Source organism: Carassius auratus, chromosome 41 (assembly GCF_003368295.1).
Source record: "Carassius auratus strain Wakin chromosome 41, ASM336829v1, whole genome shotgun sequence".
In the NCBI taxonomy this organism is placed as follows: domain Eukaryota; kingdom Metazoa; phylum Chordata; class Actinopteri; order Cypriniformes; family Cyprinidae; genus Carassius; species Carassius auratus.
In genome coordinates this window covers 1,889,967-1,912,228 of record NC_039283.1, presented here as the reverse complement: position 1 = coordinate 1,912,228, position 22,262 = coordinate 1,889,967, and the positions used below count along the sequence as shown (strand labels likewise).

At 37.2% G+C, this 22,262-nt stretch overlaps 5 protein-coding genes across 5 annotated transcripts in view; 2 read left to right on the top strand and 3 right to left on the bottom strand.

Moving 5' to 3' along the window:
• The window catches only part of LOC113059516 (calcium-transporting ATPase type 2C member 1-like), a 37,720-nt gene extending 27,083 nt beyond the window's left edge, over window positions 1–10,637 (top strand). The window contains exons 14-27 of the mRNA XM_026228040.1: window positions 1,139–1,234; window positions 1,321–1,410; window positions 2,461–2,565; window positions 3,184–3,340; window positions 3,992–4,162; window positions 4,994–5,091; window positions 5,390–5,440; window positions 6,071–6,237; window positions 6,347–6,415; window positions 6,940–7,056; window positions 7,171–7,318; window positions 8,039–8,134; window positions 8,357–8,498; window positions 9,484–10,637. Coding sequence (XP_026083825.1) covers window positions 1,139–1,234; window positions 1,321–1,410; window positions 2,461–2,565; window positions 3,184–3,340; window positions 3,992–4,162; window positions 4,994–5,091; window positions 5,390–5,440; window positions 6,071–6,237; window positions 6,347–6,415; window positions 6,940–7,056; window positions 7,171–7,318; window positions 8,039–8,134; window positions 8,357–8,498; window positions 9,484–9,605 — 1,629 coding nt within the window. The 3' untranslated portion in view covers window positions 9,606–10,637. The remainder of the gene's footprint in view (window positions 1–1,138; window positions 1,235–1,320; window positions 1,411–2,460; window positions 2,566–3,183; window positions 3,341–3,991; window positions 4,163–4,993; window positions 5,092–5,389; window positions 5,441–6,070; window positions 6,238–6,346; window positions 6,416–6,939; window positions 7,057–7,170; window positions 7,319–8,038; window positions 8,135–8,356; window positions 8,499–9,483) is intronic.
• Window positions 1–22,262, bottom strand: part of LOC113059477 (collagen alpha-6(VI) chain-like) — a 1,020,620-nt gene that overhangs the window by 618,198 nt on the left and 380,160 nt on the right.
• LOC113059521 (protein asteroid homolog 1-like) lies at window positions 10,549–16,517 on the bottom strand. The gene is made up of 5 exons (XM_026228057.1): window positions 16,434–16,517; window positions 14,793–16,109; window positions 14,497–14,710; window positions 14,099–14,258; window positions 10,549–12,467 (listed from the first exon to the last, which is right to left on the bottom strand). The coding sequence occupies exons 2-5, from the start codon at window positions 16,071–16,073 to the stop codon at window positions 12,041–12,043; spliced, it is 2,082 nt and encodes a 693-aa protein (XP_026083842.1). The 5' UTR covers window positions 16,074–16,109; window positions 16,434–16,517; the 3' UTR covers window positions 10,549–12,040.
• The window catches only part of LOC113059522 (protein asteroid homolog 1-like), a 30,311-nt gene continuing 18,597 nt past the window's right edge, over window positions 10,549–22,262 (bottom strand). Inside the window, exon 6 of the mRNA XM_026228058.1 lies at window positions 10,549–10,815. The gene's annotated coding sequence lies outside the window, so the exon portion shown is untranslated. The remainder of the gene's footprint in view (window positions 10,816–22,262) is intronic.
• Window positions 12,447–21,354, top strand: LOC113059528 (uncharacterized). Its single transcript, XM_026228070.1, has 4 exons — window positions 12,447–12,500; window positions 18,865–18,914; window positions 19,026–20,213; window positions 20,849–21,354. Exons 2-4 carry the CDS (start codon window positions 18,866–18,868, stop codon window positions 21,298–21,300), a joined length of 1,689 nt encoding a protein of 562 aa, XP_026083855.1. The 5' UTR covers window positions 12,447–12,500; window position 18,865; the 3' UTR covers window positions 21,301–21,354.

Sequence of the window (22,262 nt, the reverse complement as noted above, 5' to 3'; positions counted from 1 at the left end):
TATTTGACCAAAATATCTGGACACCTAAGCACTACACCCATATGTGCTTTTGAGCACTTAATTTATTTATTATTATCTTAATTTATTGGCATTAACAGGCTGAATGATTTGCCCCCATTCAGATACATGAGCATAGGGTTAAACACTGATGGTGTCTGTTACTTCATGAGGATTTGTTCAGTTTGCAAGAATGACTCGTGATAGTCTTGGGAGCACTAGTTAAATACAAAGGTGGGTGAACACTACTGTTTAGCAAGGATGCATTTAACTGACCAAAACACAACAGTAAATATATCTCTGCTAATTTGTATTAAGCAGTGCAACCTAACATTTGATAGTAATAAGAAATGTTAATTGAGCATCAAATCAGCATATTAAAATGATTTCTGACTGAAGACTTGAGTAATGGCTGCTGAAAATTCTGCTTTTACCACCACAGGAATAAAATTACATTTTAAAATATTGAAGATAGAAAAAAACTATTTTAATTCTGTAATAATATTTCATAACATTACATTTTACTGTATTTTTGATCAGATAAATGCAGCTTTGGTGAGCATATGAAACTTCATAAACATAAAGAAACTTTGAACTAGACATCAGGACAGAAAGTTGCATGCTCTGTCAGGTGTCATTTGTCCTGAAACCAGCACCGTTTTGGCAGTGTGATCTTAAGTGTTAATAGCTGCAATGTTTCATGGACCCTATGGATCCGGGTTTCCCTCTGAGGAACAGGAGAAATGTCTCTGAGGCCTAATGACATCAGTGCAGAGTCCTGTATTCATCGCCAGGCGCTCTAATGAATCTTCAAAGCAGACAGCTGAGGAGTAGATTGAGGCTCTCACTTTTGAAACTTACTAGGTCCCTTCTCCCAGGTCTATCACATCATGCTTTTTATTTCATATCCCTGTAGGGCTGCATAACAGAGAACTGTCAAAAGACTGACTGCTAAAGTCGTCAAGCATCAGTGTTTGAGCCTTTTGTGAATGTTAAAATTTGTAATCTTTGCTCAAATTGTAATAACTTTCCTATCCTTTTTGGCTGACATCACCAACCCATCTCCAAATACCTGCGAATATTGGTCACTTGTAATGTGTCAGTCAGTTTCTTGTTAATGTCTTACTTAATGTCTTTACAGGTCACTGGTGTTGGGTATAACAATTCCGGCGAGGTATTGCTGAATGGAGAGTTGGTGCATGGCTTCTCCGACACCTCCATCAGCAAGATTGTGGAGGTGAGGATGAGCAGAGGTTATTATGAAATGCAGAGCTCTTCGGGTACTATTGTGACATATTTCATTTGGTGTCTGAAATCCCGTAGGCTGGCTGTGTGTGCAATGATGCAGTGATCAGGAACAACACCCTGATGGGCCGTCCTACCGAAGGCGCCCTCATCGCCCTGGCTATGAAGGTACAGTATGTTGCTGTTCTGCATGATATGTAGATATGTTACAAAACTAAACCTTTACAATGTGCTTGGATGTGGCTGGTGGCTCCGCCCACCTGTGCAAACAAGAGGCAGCAGCCTGTGGGAATGATGTCTGCGTGGTACTGTCTGTCACCTTATGTCACCTCATTTTAGAAAAAAGAGAGTTAGCATCGGTTCTGCTCCCTCATGCTAATTAAGATGAGCAGACACGCTTTCACACCCCATAGGACAGGTTACTGTGGCAACAGTGTCTCCCTTGAGGGTCCCAGTTGTGTTAATGTCTGGTACTCTAATAGCATTGTTTTCTCCACAGGGATGTTTACATGGGGATTAAACTGAGAGAAATGTGATTCAAATCCAAGGATAACAAGAACTAGATGTTTGTGTTTTCTGAAGAAAGTGCGGGTGGTTCTCTTCTGCACAGAACTCACTGCCACAATTCTAGAGTGTTCTGGGTCGGTCGAAAGCCAGTGAGAAAATTTCAGAACAGTCACTTGCTCTATTGGGCACTGCTTTAAAGGATAGTTCACCCAAAAATGAAAATATGTCATTCCAACCTTGTGTGTCTTTCTTCTGTGAAACACAAAAGAAGATATTTTAAAGAATGTTGATAATCAAAACAGTTTTGGTTCCCATTGACTTCCGTTTTATTTTTTTGTCCATATAATGGAAGTCAATGGGAACGGAAACCAACATTCTTCAGAGTATCCTCTATTATGTTCCTAAAAAGAAAGTCAGTCATATAGGTTTGGAATGACATGAGGGTGAGTAAATGATGACCGTATTTAAATTTTTGTCCATCCTTGCTTCAGTTTTCCATAATGAGTGCATCTTTGCAAATACTTTGTCTTGCTTGACCTGACCTTGCCTTTCTTCTTATGCTGATTTTGTATCTATTCATTCTGTTTTATTTCATTGAGCCAGAACTGATAGGTCTATTTGAGATTACATCAGACTTTCTGTATTTTCTTTGAAGGATTAAAGTGAGCCAAGTATGTGACCACATCTGCCTTTGTTTTCTGTTGTTTATAGATGGGTTTGGAGGGGCTGCAGCAGGAGTTTGTGCGTCTGGAAGAGATTCCCTTCTCCTCAGAGCAGAAGTGGATGGCAGTCCGCGTCGTCCATCGCACCCAGCAGGTAAGCTGGTCTACATGCTAGAAAACACTTTGTAAATGTGAAGGAGTCGATGGTGCAAGCTACTGTAATTGGAGCTGAAAATTACTTGGCAACATCACAATAGTGCACGTTGAAATTCACTTTCACATCACTGATCCCACTGATTCACATGCAACACATGCACCCCTCCCTGCTGTCTTAAAATGGATAGAAAGTACCCAAATGGTTTCCATCCTGGCTGGCTATTTATCACCACTCTCAGGCTCACACTGAGCTTTCTCAAAGAGCTCCTTCGAAGATCCAATCTAATTGTCTACTTTCATGCAGTTTATGGGTGTCAGGGTGCACAAGTGTTTATCAGTCCACTGAGAAACAGAAGTGTTTAGGCGCCAGGCTGCTGCATAGGAAGAACTCTCTGCTGGGTTCACTGCTTTGTTTTCGGTGTTATGTCTTGAAAATAATTTTTGATTAATAATTAGACATAAATTCTGAGCACAGAGTCTGCATGCAATTGTTTCAGCTGTATTGTCTGCATGAACGTTCACAGTCAGAACAAGCTGTAAAATTTAGCTGAGAGTCAAAATTCTGGATGTGTGAGACTAACTAATTATCTTTTATTAATTCTGATTTAAATGACAGGACAAACCTGGCATATTCTTTGTGAAGGGTGCCTATGAGCAGATCATCCGCTTCTGTAGTACTTACAACAGTAGAGGCGTTGCTCAGCCTCTGACCCATCAGCAGAGAGAACTCTACCAGCAGCAGAAGAGCTACATGGGCACTGCGGGTCTCAGAGGTACAGCAATTTCATTTCTCCAATAAATGTCAAAGATCATAAAACAAATAAGATCCGCACATGTGAAATGGGCTGATAAAGCTCATATCAATTTATTGTCCAGAGGCCACAAATAAAGTGCACACGTGTTTCCGTGTTACTTCTGTCATTACTTAAGAATGTGGCTTCTACTTTGTTGTAAGTTACTACTAGCTTCTTTAGGTAAAGCTCTGATGTCCTACTTTTTTCTGAATTGTCTGTCTCTCTTCAGTCACAACTTGCTACTACACTTAAGAGCATCTCTGAAAAGTTTCTATACATAAAACTCAGCTCATTTGGATTGCCAGACTGGCTTAATGTCCAACAGCTTTCCTACCATGATCATATCACGCATAACTTTGAAATGACACCAAAGGGTTTTTTGTCAGGTCTAGTGGTGCCTCCTCGGTTGCACCCTGGGATGTCTTTCCCAGCTTACTGCTGTCTGTATGTCATTGGACTTGTTTTGATAAGATTAAGTTGTCTCTGAGGATGCGGCAGAAGCTTTCACACATTGACATTCCTCTCTGTTAGCATCCTTTAATTAAAGCCATTTCTTAGAGGACACAGTAATAACATTGAGGTTGAGCAGATTTTGACAGCAGCTGATGATGTTGTCCTGTCCTCTGGCAGTGCTGGCGTTTGCTTCTGGATCTGAGATGGGTGCTCTTACCTTCCTGGGGCTGGTGGGCATCATTGACCCTCCCAGAGCAGGAGTGAAAGAAGCAGTGGCGACGCTGATCAGCTCTGGAGTGGCAGTGAAGATGATCACAGGAGATTCACAAGAGACTGCAGTGTCAATTGGTATGACATTCAATGTCATGTTATCCCTTTTCTGTCACGCGTCTCTCCTTCAAAGATTTATATCATTTACAGACATTTTCAACTCTTTGGAAATCTCACATTTTAGGCCTGGAAAATATAGCTACCTAAAAACTCAAAAGTCTGAATCTATAAATAAAGGCATGGTTTATACTGTTTTGCTGTAAATGAAAACAAAGACTGATATATTTTTTTTTTAGATGCAACAATATAGTAATATGTAATAAATTAAACTTCAATATTAGTATAAACATTTTTGCGTACATATATTTTTGCTACAGTGGTTTAATACATTACAAATGGCTTTTGTGAGTAAGAATGCAAACAAGTTCTTGAATAACCGTTTTAAATTAATCAGTTCTAATACAATTTTCTTTCTACTCGGGTTGAATCGGGGATATTACAGTTTGCTAAAACTAAAACCATATAAATATTTTGTTTCAGCTAGTTGTCAAGGCGACATTTCTTGATGAACTAAAATAGCTAAAACTTAAATAATTTAAACTATATAGACACATGCAAAAAAAAAAAAAAAAAACGAGTAAAAATGACAACAGCAAAATTACTGAAACTTTAAAACTGAAATGAAAACAGGAAGTATACCAATAAAAACTATTTCAAAATATAGGCATAATATAATATCATCTAAATTCTATTAAAATAACACTGGTTGAATCAAGTGTATAAATACAAAGATTTCCTTATACAGTTTTACCTTTCAGTTTGGACATTACACATTCTGAATCTACCTATTTTTAAATAAATAAATAATATTCTTGCTTATATTTATTCTGCTGCCTCTCTTCACCACAGCGAGTCGACTTGGCTTCTATACCAAAGGTTCTCAATCTCTGTCTGGAGATGAAGTCGACCAGATGGACATCCAGGATCTCTCTCAGATTGTGCCCAGGGTATGAGCATGCTCTCGTACACTCTAAGCTTCTACTCTGCACTGCGGTCCAAAAGTCTCACAGTCAGGGCTTGGACTGTTTTCAAGTCCACAAGTGTTTTGAAGGCAGTCTTATAACTGTGGCTCACAAGATTTATATGCCTTTCATTTTTGAGTGATAATAAAAAAAGAGTTAAATAATTAACCCAATAATTAAATCCTGAACATAACACTTTTTTCTCATTTCTATTTGCCAATGTGTAGTGCTGTCATGAGAAGTGAGTGGTGCCATGAAATGAATTTGTAACTTTTCTCCACAGATAGTGGTATTCTACAGAGCCAGCCCTAGACACAAGTTAAAGATAGTTAAGGTGAGTACAGCAAACTGGTTGTTTGTGATCATACTCCACATATAACCATGGGTTTCTTCGGCCCCGATCAGACAGAACATGCTTTTCGCATTGAGAGGCACCTTTTTAAAATTGTTTTCTATTGACAGTGAGCATTTTGCATACTGTTTTTGTGTTTTAAGCACATGCTGCACCTCACATTTTTGTAGGAGCGCTCTGAATGCATGGATTAAATAAACAAACCAAAAAACAATTCTGAGCAGAAAAGCAACCGACATCATTCATTTTTTAACTGTCCAATCGAATGTGAATGGAGAGGCAGGCCTTCCGTGATGGAAGTTTACAGTTGCTCGAAATGTTCGGAGACTGCAATGATGGAGGTGAAACTTGTGGTGCCTGTCGCAGTTTACCCGGAGCTGTATTTATTTAAAGTTTCAGCTAATATGATACCAAAGATTTTAGAGCTTTAATGCTTGATTAGATTGACAGGACAGTTAATTCAGTGGTTGCCTAGCATCAACAAAAAATAGTGCACTGCTCTTTTATAAAAACAAAAAAACAAGTTAACCAAATAATGGCAGTGTGGTGCGCCTCGCGTTTTCAAACCTGAAAAAAGCATTCTGTCTGATCGAGTGCTCTTTCTGGCTTCAGTCCTTACAGAACATTGGTGCAGTTGTCGCAATGACAGGAGACGGTGTCAATGACGCGGTGGCTCTGAAGGCAGCAGACATCGGTGTGGCAATGGGTCAGACTGGCACTGATGTCTGCAAAGAGGCGGCAGACATGATCCTGGTTGACGATGATTTTCAAACGATCTTGTAAGCATACGTTTTCTTGGGCTTTTTTGGCTTTATCAGACTTGTTAGGATATTAATGCACCTTCTGATGAGTCTACACATGTCCTCAAGCCTTTGTTTCTCACTCTAGGTCTGCTATTGAGGAAGGGAAAGGAATTTACAACAACATTAAGAACTTTGTGCGCTTTCAGCTGAGCACGTGAGTTGGCATGCTCTCATTTTGATACAGAAATGAATAATGTTTCTTTTTACATTTATATGTGGCGTACATTGAGCCAGAAGGGTTGTGTAATCTAGATGAGCTTAAAATGGATATATGTGGGGATCTGGTGTGTAAAAAAATATAAAAAATAAAATAAATATTGTTCTGACATTTTTTCTGGTGGAGAGTCTCAAAGACATTGGCGGTGTTCAAAGTTCAAAGTACTGTTCAAAGATGGGGTCTCTTTGGATCACCAGGGTTGTGCTAATTTGATAAATTCTATTGTTAAACATTTTTATTATTTAAACATAATTTTATTGTAATATATTTTAAAATGTAATTTGTTCCTGTGATGGCAAAGTTGAATTTTCAGCAGTCATTTCTCCAGTCTTTTTAGTTGTTGCATAAAAATGGCATTTTATTTATTTATATTATTTATTCTTCATCAACATAGAATTCTATATATACATTAAGATACTCATCCAGGTTATAAATACTGTTGAAATGATCTCTTCCTTCAGGAGTATTGCTGCTCTCACCCTCATTTCCCTGGCAACACTTATGAACTTCCCCAACCCTCTGAATGCCATGCAGATCCTTTGGATCAACATCATCATGGACGGCCCGCCGGCCCAGAGGTAACAAAACCACTTCCCAGCAGATGTATCACCACCATTGATCAGGACTCAAATTTTAGTATATGAACATTGCTTATGTCAGAATAAGAGTGTACTTAAATTTTCTTTTCCTAGTTTGGGAGTAGAGCCTGTCGATCCGGACGTGATCAGGAAACCTCCACGGAACGTCCGAGACAGCATCATCACCCGCAGTCTGATAGTGAAAATCCTAGTGTCGTCCTTCATCATTGTTTGCGGGACATTGTTTGTGTTTTGGAGAGAGGTAGGCAGTATTCATGAACATTTGTGTTCTGCTTTGTTTTTCATTTGTGTTCCATATATATTCAAAACAGGCCATTAGGTAAATGACTAAACAATTTGTTTGCACTGTGCCTTCTTTTTGTGTTAGAAGCATCATACAGCTCTGGTCATATATTAACTTTGTTTTTCTGGTTTTTGTCTACTTGAGAATTAACATGGAGCCTTGGTAAATGAGTGACATTATTTGCCTAGCCTCTAATCAGAAACACTTAAAACAATACTGTAAAATGAATAAGTGTTGTTTTTTTCTGGGTAAAGGAGCATCAAACCATTCTGGAAACTCTAGTGAGTGCAGGACATTCAGCCAAGTATGGTGACCCATACAGCAGTGAACACACACACACACACACACACACACCCGGAGCAGTGGGCAGCCATTTATGCTGCAGCGCACAGGGAGCTGTTGGGGGTTCGATGCCTTGCTCAAGGGCACCAAGTCGTGTTATTGCCGGCCCGAGATTCAAACCCACAACCTTAGGGTTAGGAGTCAAACTCTCTAACCACTAGGCCATGACTTCCCCAGCATAGTAGTTAATGAAGTAAATTTTTTACACATTTGTACACCAAGTATGATTAAATAATTGCCTCCTGAAAGCTGCAGGAACAATGCCAAAAGCTTTGCAAGGAACTTTTTTTCTCCACCATTTCCTTTCGGTCAGTTTTTTTTTTCTTTTTCTTTCAGCTGCGGGACAATGAGATCACCCCACGGGACACCACCATGACGTTTACCTGTTTTGTGTTCTTCGATATGTTTAACGCTCTCAGTTCCCGATCACAGGTATAAGCAACATCAAAAATGAACAAAAATGTTTCTTTTCTCATGGGACATGTTAAGAACATGGGGGGGGGGGGTCTTAAACACTGCCACCTGCTGTATGGATTATGAGTGGTCATGTTTAAAAAGTTGCAAAGTGCATTTGGATATCTTTTATTAGTGTTTAAGTCTGGATTTTATCTCAGTGATTCATCAGAGGCCTCACCTTTTTTTGTCCTCCTGTAGACACGGATGGTGCATGAGATGGGCTTATGCAGTAACAGGATGTTCTGCTATGCTGTTCTGGGCTCCATCATGGGCCAACTCCTGGTCATCTACTTCCCTCCGCTACAGAAGGTCTTTCAAACAGAGAGCCTCAGCATTTTAGGTATGCAACCAAAAAAACAGGAAACCACAGTACACAACATTTCTCACATCATGTACAGCAGAGCCCAAAAAATTTATGTAAAATGCAGAAGAAATAGATTCTGCATCATTTATAGGTTACAAAAATGCAAGAAAATATGACATTGATCATGCAAGCTACTTGTACAGACCATCATCATAGTTGCTTCTACTGAATCGCAAGTTGTTTTGAACATTCTCAAATCATCCTAGAGTGTCATTTTAGCTTTATTAATATACTATCATAGTATTTATTTACAAACTAACTGGATTTTCAAGTGCTGCTGTCATTAAAGCAAAAATTTGAATATCCAATTTGAATTCTGAAATGAATGTTGAAGCTTTTCTCAATTTGTTGAGCTGGTAAAATGATTGCAAAATACAAAACCCTCTATTAAAATTAAAAAAAAAAAAACTATAAAAGATGTCTGTCAGTCATCAGCTCCAGTGGTGTAGATGGAACAGTGCCAATCATAGGTTTTTTTTTTTTCTTTCAACGCTCACATCACATGAGAAATGCATTTATTTTCAATAAAAATTTAGAAAATAATCAAAAAGTTGAAAATAACGTATCAGTTAGAGTTAGGGTAGTTGCAGGGAAGGTTTCATTGTCCCAATAAGGTGGCATCCATTGAATAATTTGAATTAAAATTATAATATACACTCAATATGTTATAATTGCATACTGTTTTATAATGTACTGTAATACTGTGCTGCAGATAATTTCCACTATTTGCAGTAAGTAGTATAAACAGCAGGAAATCCTGCTATTTTAACAGTGTAAATAGAATATATTGCTATTTGCACTTAGTGTAAATAACATTTAATTGCTATTTGCACTTAGTGTAAATAGCCTCTGTGGCTGCCTATCTTTTTTGTAAATTTCATTGGCGTTTTAATTGAGTACTTATTGTGTTTTGGATGTGCGTGATTTGTACATTGATTTCTGCACCGTCCTCTCCGTGCAGATCTGCTGTTCCTGGTGGGCCTCACGTCCTCTGTGTGCATTGTATCGGAGGTCATAAAGAAATTAGAGAGACTCCGAGGAGGAGAAAAAATGGCAGACACTGACGATTTCTATGACGTATGACACACATTGTGTCCCGTGCAGGAGATGGAGGGTGGGGCTGGGGAACGTGGTTTGGAATGTCGCTCAGACTGGTCTCTTACTGTACAAAACTGTCAGTCAAGTCCGACCTGTATGTACAGTTCCTTTTTAAGGTCAAGACCAGGAGCTGATTGTGGAGCACTGAACTGGTCCTGACTGAAATGTCGTCTCTAACACGCGCTCTTTGCCCGTCGAGATGCTTTGGTGTGCTGCTTTATTGACTGTACTACTTCCCATAGGATCTGGACGAACTTTATTTATGAGATACTGTAACTGTCCCTACAATGGCTGTACTGAATTCTTGATTTAAGAGATGTATTATGATTTTTGTTATTATTATTATTATTATTATTATAATTATTATTAAAATGATTTTGTGTCTTTTAAATCTCCTTTTGTTTAAGCATTTCTGGTTAGAGGTTTGTGGAACAATGAGGATTAAATCCTTTCTGCATTCCAGATTCCAAACTATTCTTCAATAATCATTTATTTAGCGTTGGAGACTGTTGTAAGCTTGTGCCCTCTTAAACCATGAGTGGAAGGTCCAGTGTTTGATGGAATGGGCCACTTAAAATCACATGTTTTGGGTCATGATGACCCTCGGGTGCGAATTAAGACATACGTGATATGCTAAATCGTCACATAATAAACTTTATAGCATCATGGATGACATATTCATTTTATAACACCATGAAACAGACAGTTTAGTTTCTGATTTATAGTAAAACACCGAAAAGGCTTTCTTGAAATCTGCTTTTTATAATGTCTTTCTATTTGAAGATACAGGAACCCACAATATGATGGTGTTACCAGATTACATGGTCCCACTTTTTGATGACCTACAAGGTACATGCACTATTGGTTCTTATATTAGACTGATGATTAATACAACTGGCTTGTACAATTACTTATCAGTTCCTCTGTATTTGCGTAGTATCAATACTATCTTGTTACTTTCCTTGTGTTAATACACTGGTATTAGGGCCATCTGAAAATAAAATGCTTTTGACTTTACTTTGGCTTATCCTTTAGTGGTATTTATTTCCTCACCTTTTTGGTGCTCAGTTAGGTGAATTATTGTTTTTTTTTAAGAGTTTAATGATGTAGTCGTCAGTTAAATGGATGCTTATTTTGGCTGTACAGAAATATTCAACTCACCAGTCCTGACACCCCCCCCCCCCCCGCCCTCCACCTACCCATGCCAAAAAACCTCAGTGCAGCCCACCAGCATTGTCTTATTCCCATCTGCCAACACTGTATCATGTTAATAAGATACAGCTGAAAATGATATAATTGAGTTTTTGCAGTTTGCGATCATGTTTGTCCTTTCTATTGCAGGTAGTGTTTCTTTATCATCACTTTGTCCACATTTATTAATTGGTGAGATGCCCTTTGTTTGATTTCTAGCATTGCTGTTGCTTTGAAAACAAACCGTGTAATACACTGATATGAAGCAGTATAAAAATGTAAATTGAAGGGTTATCATTGAAGGGTTTTTTTTTGTTGTAATAAATGTTTTTAAGATTGTATTTATTTTGCACAGCTGAAACCAGTAATCTGTTGTAGTCATTTCAGAACACAATTGTACAATAAAATTTTTACAAATTGAAAAGATGTGCATCTGAAGTTGATTTTTTTTTTAACTATGCATTTTGGAAAACATGCATGCACTACATTTTCAAATCAAGTCCATTTTTATTCCATTCAAATCATTGACACCCATGATTTTAATGTTTGTAATACCTAAGTGCCTAACTGTTTTAAACCGGTTAGTGCTAGGCAATAGGATAATTTACATGAAAAATTAAAGTTTAGACTTGATATATAACACTTTTTGTGCTCGTAATCTATGTATGTGTAGAACAACTAATACATTATACCGTGATATAGAAATATGTAAGGTTATTTACACACAAAAGAAAGATTAAAATAGAAAAATATTTAAATTTGATACTTCAGTTAAAAAGCTTATATGTTACTTAAAATACTCTGTTGAATATGTTGAATTTGCGTTGACACAACCACAGTCTAAAGGCCCTTTCACAACAAGAATGAGCACATATTAGTGTCCACACCTGCGGCCATTAATTCTTAACCTAGTTATAGCAGAACTGAATCTGATTGGGTGTCAATGTTTTTATCATTCAACTGGAACTGAAAAAGTGATTCTAAAGATAGTGATTCTTCATCGTTATCATTATAGTTATCATATTTTGTGTGAACAGTCCTTAATTTACCAAAATTCCAAAGTCCAACACCTTAATGCAAATATCATACAATGATTTTTAGCTTAAATCAATAAATAATGTGATTGTGACATACAGTAGACAAGCTGTCATATTCTGGTTTCCTGGCATGTCTTATCTCATTTCCAATATAAGTGTATTCGTGCAAACATTTGCAAAGTCCTTTAAGGTCTAATCAAAGCAACTCCTTTCATATTTTTTTGAGGGATGATTAGCATTGCGAGCTTTAGACTTGTGTCTGGTACGGATGGTGCAGGAAATGTCAGGATGATACTTGGCTTTACTTTTCCCTAAGTTCTCATTAAGATCATCATCATCTTCATAGTCATACTCATACATCAGATGTTCAAAGTAACTGCTCAGTTCATCTATAGGCTGATTATGGCCATTGTAGTCTCTGTGTGTGTTCCCAACAGTTCTTTGCCCGAGCCCGGTTCTCATTCTCTTGATGAAGTTTTCACCAACCAAGCTTTCAACTACGTCCTTTAGCTGTTTGAAGTGCCGCTCTGCGCTCGAACCCCTCTCCAGCAGACTGTCCAGAGGCCTGCCTCTCCTGAGCTCACGGACGACTTGGTGCAACCATGTTCCAGAGTACAAACTAAACAACAGGAGGACAACAACAGTGATGCCGGTAACGCGTTACTCTCATCTGAACACTTTTTTCAATAACGAGTAATCTAACCCATTACTATTTCCAAACCAGTAATCAGATTAAAGTTACTTAACCAAGTCACTGTGCGTTACTATTTTTGTCATTTTTACTTAATAAAAATATATATATATTTATTCTTGCATCTCGGGGAGTGAAGTCACGTACGCGACAAGTCACGTTTTCAGCATGCACGAAGCGACACAAACGTAAACATTCGAGGGAGACGAGAGATGTGCGTTTTCTAGATGGAAAAGTCACTATTTTGAGTTTGTGTCAGCTAAAGATGACAACATTAAGGTCCGTTGTACACTGTGCTGGCGGCGACAAAGTGTTATCTAGCTACAAAAACACTACGTCGAATTTGAAAAAAAAAAAAACATTCAAGCTGCACTGCACGGTCACAGCAGGTGATGAGAAGCAGAGAGCAGGAGATCCCCGACCACCCAAACAACAAAAGCTGGACTTCGGTGCAAAACCAGTAAGTGGGGGACAGTTGAAGAAGTTAGTCGGGCAGTTTGTTGTGGAGGAAATGCTGCCATTAAATACAGTTTACTCGCCCGTGTTTCGTGCCATAATAAACAAGATCCCTACCACTGTCAATGCTAGCCTTTTCTTACATGGAAGAGTATGCAGTGATGGAGATAAATCTAATATTTTTTTTAAAAAAAGTATTTATGTTAAGTCAAGAAAGACTGCCTTTATATTTTATTAAAACATTTATGTTAAGTGAAGTCAAGAAAGACTGCCTTTATTTTTTGTAAAAACGTATTTTCAAGAAATAGTTTTTAAGTTCAACTTTAATTGTCAGGAGATAGATTGTTGAGGTTACTGTTAAAAATATACTTCCAATAAAGTGAGTGTTGGCAAAACCGGTTGTTATTTTTATGTTGTTAGCAGCTGGTGAATGTAACTAATAAAGTAACTTGTAAAGTAACTTAGTTACTTTTAAAATCAAGTAATCTGTAAAGTAACTGAGTTACTTTTTCACAGTAACTGTGGCAACACTGGCAGTGAACACTTTTAAAATGGCCATTTAGAAATCATTCTAATATGCAAATTTGGTAACATTTCGTATTATTATAAACGTTGAAAACAGTTGTGCTGCTTAATATTTTTGTGGAAACCATGGTACGTTTAAGGGCTTGTTTGATTAATCAAAAGTTAAAAAGAACAACATTTATTTGTGAATTTAGAACTTTTAATCAAGGTAATGCATCCTTGCTGTATTAAGATTTGTTATTTTTTGTATTGTATGTGTGTATACATGTGTGTGTATGTATATATGTATATATATATATATATATATATATATATATATATATATATATATATATATATATATATATATACATACATACATACATATATATATATATATATATATATATATATATATATATATATACATACATATATATACATAACTAAAATGAGCATTTATTAAAAGCATTTTAAATTACATTTGGGAGGCCACAATCAGGAAACAGAATTATTAACAATGGAAATCAAAATGAGAATTATCAAATCATGAAAGAAAGCTTTCAAGATGGTTTAGGAGTAATAAACATGTGCTGTACCTTGCAATCTCTGGTTCAGACACCGGAAAACACAGTAAACTATTGAGACTGAGACTCCACTTCAGGCAGGACTGCCACTGGCTGTATAGATGAGCCGTTTCATGCTCCAGATCAATCCTTCTTCCAGCAGTTTGTAGTTTCTTAGGTCCCAACAGCATGTCTAAAACCCCAAACCAAAAAATATCATTTATTCAGACATTGTTTTATGTTATGTACTGGCTTAACACATTTCAAGAACCTCTGCAAAGTTTTTGTCATTTTTCCCGTGCCATTTAGGTAATCATTTCCTCATACCAGCATCACATGACAATACTGGCATTGAGGTTGCTTTGTTACTTTACTGCATGCTATATATCTTCTGGTAACATAATTACAATGACGTATGATAACTTCAATACCTATTTGTCCTTTAAGTGTACTGCTGAACTTTCCATAGACCATTCCCAGCAGCAGCCCCCAAAGATGCATTTGGGACGGCTGAGGCTGTGCGTTTACTAGCCAGTAACGTGTCACAAATATTTGCAGATGTAGATCAGGTTGGATCCCTCTTAACATCTCAGACGACACACCTAAAGTGTCCAGGAGCACCTGAAGTCGCACACTGAGTGGTTCCTAGAAACATTAGAATGTCAAATATTGGAACTCAAACAATTGAATTCGATTTCAAAAGAGAGCTAAGACATCTTCTCATTACCTCCAATAAAGTTTTTAGCTGAAGTCCATCCATGGTCTGTAAGCCTTCAACTTTCTGACTGCTTAGTTTTGTTTGCTGTCTGAAGTATTCCTCCACATAACACTTACTTGTGCCAGTAGATCTTTGTTCTCCCAACAAAAGTAACCCGTAAATCACCTGGCGTATGGGGCGAGAGATTTCACTGCTACAGGGGAGTTGGAAATCTTCAACTTGAGATGTTATTAAAACCCTCTGATTCATTACTGCATCGATAATGGAGGAGTTCATCTTTCCCTCAAGTATGAGCATCAAGGTGCGTTGAGGTAGAACTTGCAAAAGACGTTTACAAGTTATAGGTGGAATCATCTTTAATTGGAAGTACTTGGCCAGATAGCCAGGGAAGAGCTTGTACTCTTGGATTCCCTTGGATAGTGCTTCTATGGTGATGGCTTTGTCATTTTCGGACATTGTTTTCAGCAAAGCACTTACAGCCACTTCTGGCCCTGGAAACTGGGATAACCAGTTAAGCAAGCCATCAATGTGGGGATGCGGTGTGTCCGTAACTGAGTGCTCTGCCCAATTCATACATCTGATATTTTGCAGCTTCACATAATCATTGCCTAAGATAGAAGCAAAAACTGGTAGAAGGTTTGTGTTCATTTTGAAAGATGCACAGAATTTTCTCACTGTAAAGTGTTTGACTTGGATGAATTTTTTGTTTGTCCGTCTGTCCTGTTTCACGGTTTCCCACTGGAAATGTGTGATTGGCAGGAATCCCGCCTTGAGGTTGAATATATAGAAGTCACTGTCATTGGACAAAACTGGACAGTTCCACTCTTCAGCCAAAGCAGCAATTTCCCAGTCAGCTTCTTCAATGCACTGAACCAGCGGTATCTTGAGCTTATGAAGAAGCTGTCTGAAAACATTACCAATGAGAATAGGAAGGACCTTTTCTTTCTTCCCCTCAGACACGGCCAAGGCTGCATTTATTTTATCCTGTTTTCGTTGCCTAATAGTTTCCCATTTTTTGCCCGTGTGGTCAGCCGCACCATCAAATACAACATAAGGGTGAATGTCGCAGGCTGTGAGGTTCTTAAAGAATTCTGTGATCAACTCCTCAAAGGCGTCATAGTCTCCTCCATGCATCTCATCCAAATTATAGTCAAAGTACATGGTGTATAATAAATTACATCCATCAATTAGAAGTTTCTTGTCTCTAAAAGCCAAGCTCCTTAAAGCATTTTTGTTCCTGCTTTCAATGTAGGTCTTCAGTCCTCTGACTCCCATGGTGACACAATGCATATGCCACTAACTTTAACAATATTAAGTCTTCACTTGCTGTGAAAGTATAATAAATAATTGTATAATTATTCAATTCTAATTATTTATTCATTTATTATTTACATTGCATTATGGCCTAAGTTAATTTGTGTTATGATTTATAAAATGCATTAAATGACATTTAATATCAAATATTAAACATAAACAAATGCTTATGCTTGTTATTTCAAGAGTGACAGCTACAGAACTTTCTTCAAACAACAACAGTATAAACATCTACATAATTCATCTACAATGCCAATTGTCAGATTCGGACAAGATTTAATTATAAAGTAACATGTTTAAGTAGAAATAATATTAAAGTGAAGAAAAAGAACGTACCTGTGTGAAAGTGCGTGAGGTGTCTGTGCGCTGCATGGCTATCTGAATACGACGTAGATCTTATTATATCAAACTGTCAGGAAAGCGAAACTTATCTTATGACACCATGAAACCATGGCCTCGGGTTCTTAAACAACAACATGACTGTCATGGATATTTCTAACATAAGATGAATGAATCAACTGGGTGTGTGTATGATGGTACATTCTTTATTAAAAAAATGCAGAGCCTTTTTAGTTTTACAGAGACATGTGAAGTAACAAATTATTTTTTTGATGCATCACCCTCCAAAATTTGCATTTGATTGTTCATTCTATTTATTTATTTATGTTTTGATAAATATACAGTGGTTGTAAAATGCTAGAAGAACAAATTATAAACAAAACTAGGCTATATTAGTTTATAGGTACATAATCAGCACACGTTAACTTTATTATCAATACCTGTTGAGAATGAAAATCGTTGTTTCATGCTAAGTTTTCTTTAGGCAGGGTTGAGGCAGTTTATGCAAAGCTGTGAAAATAGCGTGCATTTTGAATGACAAATAATCTGCATTGCTATAAATGAAAAACTACACGATGCGATTTGGTTCAGCGAGAAGGCTGTGATACGCTTATGAGGTAAGAGGTCTCTTTATGTGGAGATATTTAAGATTAGATATTAGATTTTAGAGATGTATAACAGTCAGCCCAGTGAAGGACAACGTCTTGATAAATGTAGCATATATATATATATATATATATATATATATATATATATATATATATATATATATATATACAATTGTTAGATATATTTATTTACAGTGATTTACTGATATTAAAGTGTCCCTATTGTGGGTTATGAAAGGTTCATATTTTGGTTTTGGGAGTCCCCAGCAACAGGTTGACATGCGTGCAAGGTCAAAAAACACCTTGTCTTGTAAATTGTAAGTTATACACTTTGTTCTATTTGTCTGTTGAAAAAATAATTAGTTTATATTAATGAAGCATTTCAAAGTAGGATATGTATTAGTTAATTCTTATTGTTGACTGAATATTTAAATTTAAATAAATAAATACATTTATGCATTTAGCAGACGCTTTTATCCAAAGCGACTTACATTGCATTCAGGCTAACAATTTTTTCCTAAGATATTTAAGATTTTCTTTTTTCTTTTTTACATGAATAATTATTTATTAGTTAATTCTCATTCATAACAGTGCTTAAAAAAAATCCTCATAATTACTAAAGAAACTGTTGTATAACAAAGTAGGCTAAATGTGAGGATTCATTTAATGAATAATTATATGGTTGTATTTAGGGATTGAAATGAATACATTTTTAAGTTACCTGCCATTCATAACTTCTAATAGCCGGAAAAAATAAATAAATAAAACAAATAGGCTAAACCACCAGCTCAAGGCTGTCTCTGGACGTGACAAAGCGAAGGTTGCAAATCATTTTGTGTCAGTAATCTACTAGGGGTGTGCGGTATTGACAAAAAAAAACAAAAAAATCTCCATAAATTTTATCGATAAAGATAATTAGAAAATATTTTGCTGAGTGTGTTACTGTGCTGACATCTTAAGGACTCCTGTGTACAGCGGACTAAAGTTTTTGATATGCTTCATTTTCTGTGATCAATTCACAGCCGTGTTAGAAATTAATCTTTTACAATAAGTTTACATTTATTTTTACCTTTTTTGGGTATTTTTAACTATATAAAGCCTTTTTTTTAAGTGTGCGTCATCTTTTGGGTCAAATTCTTACATTTAATAAGTCAGTTATAATAATAGTACATTTAGGCTGTTACTAAACAAATGAAATAAGTATCAGCAAAATTCATCTTTGCAGAAGTTGCATATGTTAATTCAGCTCAGATGGAGGTGGAATGCTTTAATCTGCAGTTACAAATGCATAATGTTTTGATATTTTAAACATGAAATGTTGAATACTGATATTTGAAATTATTTTACAAATGAAAAGATACATTAAATAAAAATTTAAAACAATTAAAAATGCCAGAGCGTGCACACTGTAGGCTACTGTTGGTGTGTTTTGTTTGCTTTTTGCAACAGCCTGGTGGTTTGGCGGGTGTTAATTTCAAACCCAGGTTGCATTATTTACTTTTTAAAAATGTTACTCTTGTCTTAAAAGGTAACTAAGTTTTGTGAGTTCATATGGGTGAGTTGACAGTAACTTGATAATTAATGTTTAGTAAATTAAAAAAAGTTTTTTTTTTTTTTTTTACATTTCTAAGGACACTCGGTTGTTTCACTGCAGTATAGTATATGCTATATAAAAACAAGTGCTCCTGTAGCTCTCACACTATTCATTTACAAAGTTATAAAACAAGCAATGTGCAATGGTGTAAAATCACAAATATCACTGACACATATGGTCAAATGTTTATTTGTTTTCTTCTTCTTCTCTTCCTGACTAAAATCAGGATGGAAATCATGCAGAGTATTCTTCTGATTATGGCAATGATTGGCCAAGGTAAGAAATGCATCATTAGTGCTTTCTAAATAGATCCATTCTTCCATTCTCTTGAGGCCTAATAAAAGGCATGTTCTGTCGACATGATATTAGTAACTCTTGGTTTAACAGGTCAGTCATGGGACAGCCTCGGAGACAGCTTCATCACAATATTCCCAGAGAACATAGCCTTTTACCATCCACTTAGTCCAGTGAATGCTCTCAACATCACTGCTGTCCTTCCCAACACTGTGGTCAAAGTCTTCATCTCAGAGCAGTTGACATACAAAATCAAACCGCCAGAAGGAAGGCCCGTAACTGTGACCTTGCCAGCGGATATTGAGGAATACCAATTTGGTGCAACTTCTCAAACTGTCAGAATCAGCAGCACGAAGAAAATTGTGGTGCAATCAATCAGCAAGAAAGAAGACAGTGTGCAAACTAATGTCATTCAGCCTCTCAAAAATCTTGGTACAGTTTATACCATCCCCTTGCTGAATTACAGCCAGATGATCAATACTTTTTATCAATCAGCAAGAGATGTCAGCAAGAGATACAGCTCCTTCAGGCTGGTTATTGTCAACGGAGAAGATTTTATTAATAATGTCATAATTGTAAAAAGGTCTATAGAAAATAATTACATACTCGATCCGTTCACCGCTCTCCAACTTCAAGTTGACGGGACAGAAACTGAGATTTATTCTGATTATGGAGTGGCGGTGATGCTGACCCATCCATGTGTAGAGACGGAGGAATGCAAATGCAACATGGTGCTGAACCAACTTCATCCTGATGCTCAGTGGGATAGCAGATTTGTTGTACCCTCAATACTCAACACCGGCAACGTTTGGCTACATGTGACGTCCTCAGTGGAAATCAGTGCCAGTGGCGGGGATCTAGAATCAAATACGGTGGATGCCTATTCATCAAAACTCCTGTCCCTTCCATCTCTGCAGTTAGGATCCCAGTTCATCCACACATCGAATCCTGCTTCCCTCAGGCTTGTCAGTCCAGGCATCATCATTGAACCAATCTCACAATCTAAGTTCTCAGCGTGCTACCTAGTGCCTGTCAGCTCGACAGATGCCAAGGCCTTAATCATAGCAGAAACAAACTACAGGGATAGTGTGTATATAGATAATGATTTGCTTTTATCTACTGAATGGAGCACCGTCGCCAATTCAGTGTACTCATCGGTGTTAGTGTCTCTTGATAACATACACATCATTTGGCATCCATCCACAAAGATCGGCGTGTACGTGTTTGAGAAGAGCACACATGTGTATGGAGGCCCGGCTATATCTTTAAGCGCAAAGCCAGGTAAGAAGTACAGTATTTCTGGTGATGGTTGCTTTTTTAAAGGGTGATGATATCTATCTTCGTATTATGCGGTGTATTATGCTCACATCAACACAAGTTTATGAATTGCTTCATAGAGAAAAATCTGTCATTACACTCTTAGAAATAAAGTTTCTTTATTGGCATTGATGGTTCCATGAAGAACCGTTAACATCCAATGGACACATTCCATCGGACAAAAGGTTCTTTATAGTCGAAAAAGGGTTCTTTAGATTATTAAAATCTTTATTTTTAAGAGTCTTTTTACGTTCCCTCATCAAACCCCTATGACTTTAAAATTTTGTAAAAATGCTTTAGTGTTTGTTGTAATGTAATGAAATGTATATTTTAACTATAAATAAACTTTTGTGCAATGGAAATGTTCCTTGAAAGACAAAGTTTCTTCATGGAACCACAGATACCAGTGAAGAACCTGAATTTTTAAGAGTGTTCTTTTTATAGAACTCTTCACTGAAAGGTTCTTTGGGGAACCAAAAACAGTTCTTCTGTGGCATCATTGCAAAATGTTTAAAAACCTTTATTGTTAAGAGTATATGCTGAGTCTATATTTCATATGTACCTACTCAAACATTAGTGTTGTGTTTGTGTGCATTTAGACCCTTTAGGCTGTGGATTTGTTACTGCAAAGTTTGACATCATCGTCACACCTCAGACCTGGCCTGAATCCCATCAGTACTGTATGCTCATAAGTGACGAGTTATTCAGTCCCAGCAATGAAGCGGACCAAGCGGAGATGGCTCACATTCTGAATAATAAAGGTATGAATGAGAGGCTCTGGATTGGTGTGCGTCGCAGTCTGATGACATTAGATTGGTACCAGCAGAAAGGTGAAAGCTCAAACAGCTTGCCATACACTCAATGGGGAACCAGAGAGCCAGGTGATGCTGTGATGGGCATGTGTGCTTCAGTATTCCCAAACCCAAGCATGGATTTCCTTTGGGAAACTACGCCCTGCTGTACTAAGTTGAAGTCTATCTGCTACACAAGAGCTAAGTACTTTACCATCTCAAATGATTCTAATGGTTCAAAAGAATCAAAAGATGCATAATAAAAACTGGCCAGGGAAAACAAGTTGCCAGAAGGTAAAAAAAAACTGGATTTTTTTTTTTCTTTACAATTTATAGCTGTATACATTAAATTATATATTGTTAATATACAAACCTCATTAACCCTCATGTTGTGTTTCAGTCATTTTGACCCAGAGTGGATTTTCTTTTTCCTAAAAATGCTTTTTTATGTTATTGGACTAAAACCTACAGATTTTATTCACACAGGCAGGCCCGTCGCAACAAGGCAGGCAAACCAAGCAATTGCTTGGGGCCCCGAGCTGACCTGGGGCCCCAAGACAACGACTGGTTAAGAATAAAATGCAATGACACTGTGTGAGCGCCCCTTTGATCGTCAATGCAGTAACATCTAATTACACTGTTATCGGGATCCCCCTCAAGGGGGCCCCTCTCAGTTGTCGCTGACAGCAGCCAGCCAACCAAGTCACGTGATCTCTGCTTTTTTTTTTTTCGAACGGAAGGAATATTGTTACTGTAATATGTTTTTTTTTTTTTTTTTTTTTTTTAACGGGATAAGGAAAACGCAGATCAGAAATCGCAGACTGCAAGGAGTCAGCAGTGTTTTGATTTGAGGGCTCAGGCAAACATAAAGAGAACGCCGTGGCGTGTTTCGATTGCAAGAATCGCGGAATCCAGTCATAAAAACGGAATTTACAGTTTAACGCAGAATGACACGTAATTTGCCAAATTTTGAATGAATGAATTAAAAATAGGTCATTGCGCTTACATCAAACCACGATACGGACTAATATCTGTAAATATTAAGCAGGAACAGTCTGTTTAAATATGAATCCTGCATGTTCTGCGTGTCTCTGTTAATGAAAGGAGCAGAAGACGCACTGAAGCGCGCGTGACGCTCGTGGTGATTTCAGTCTCGCGTCTGATGTCTCACTAAATAAGAATGTGAACGCATGAACAACATCTACAGAACTGCTCTTAACAA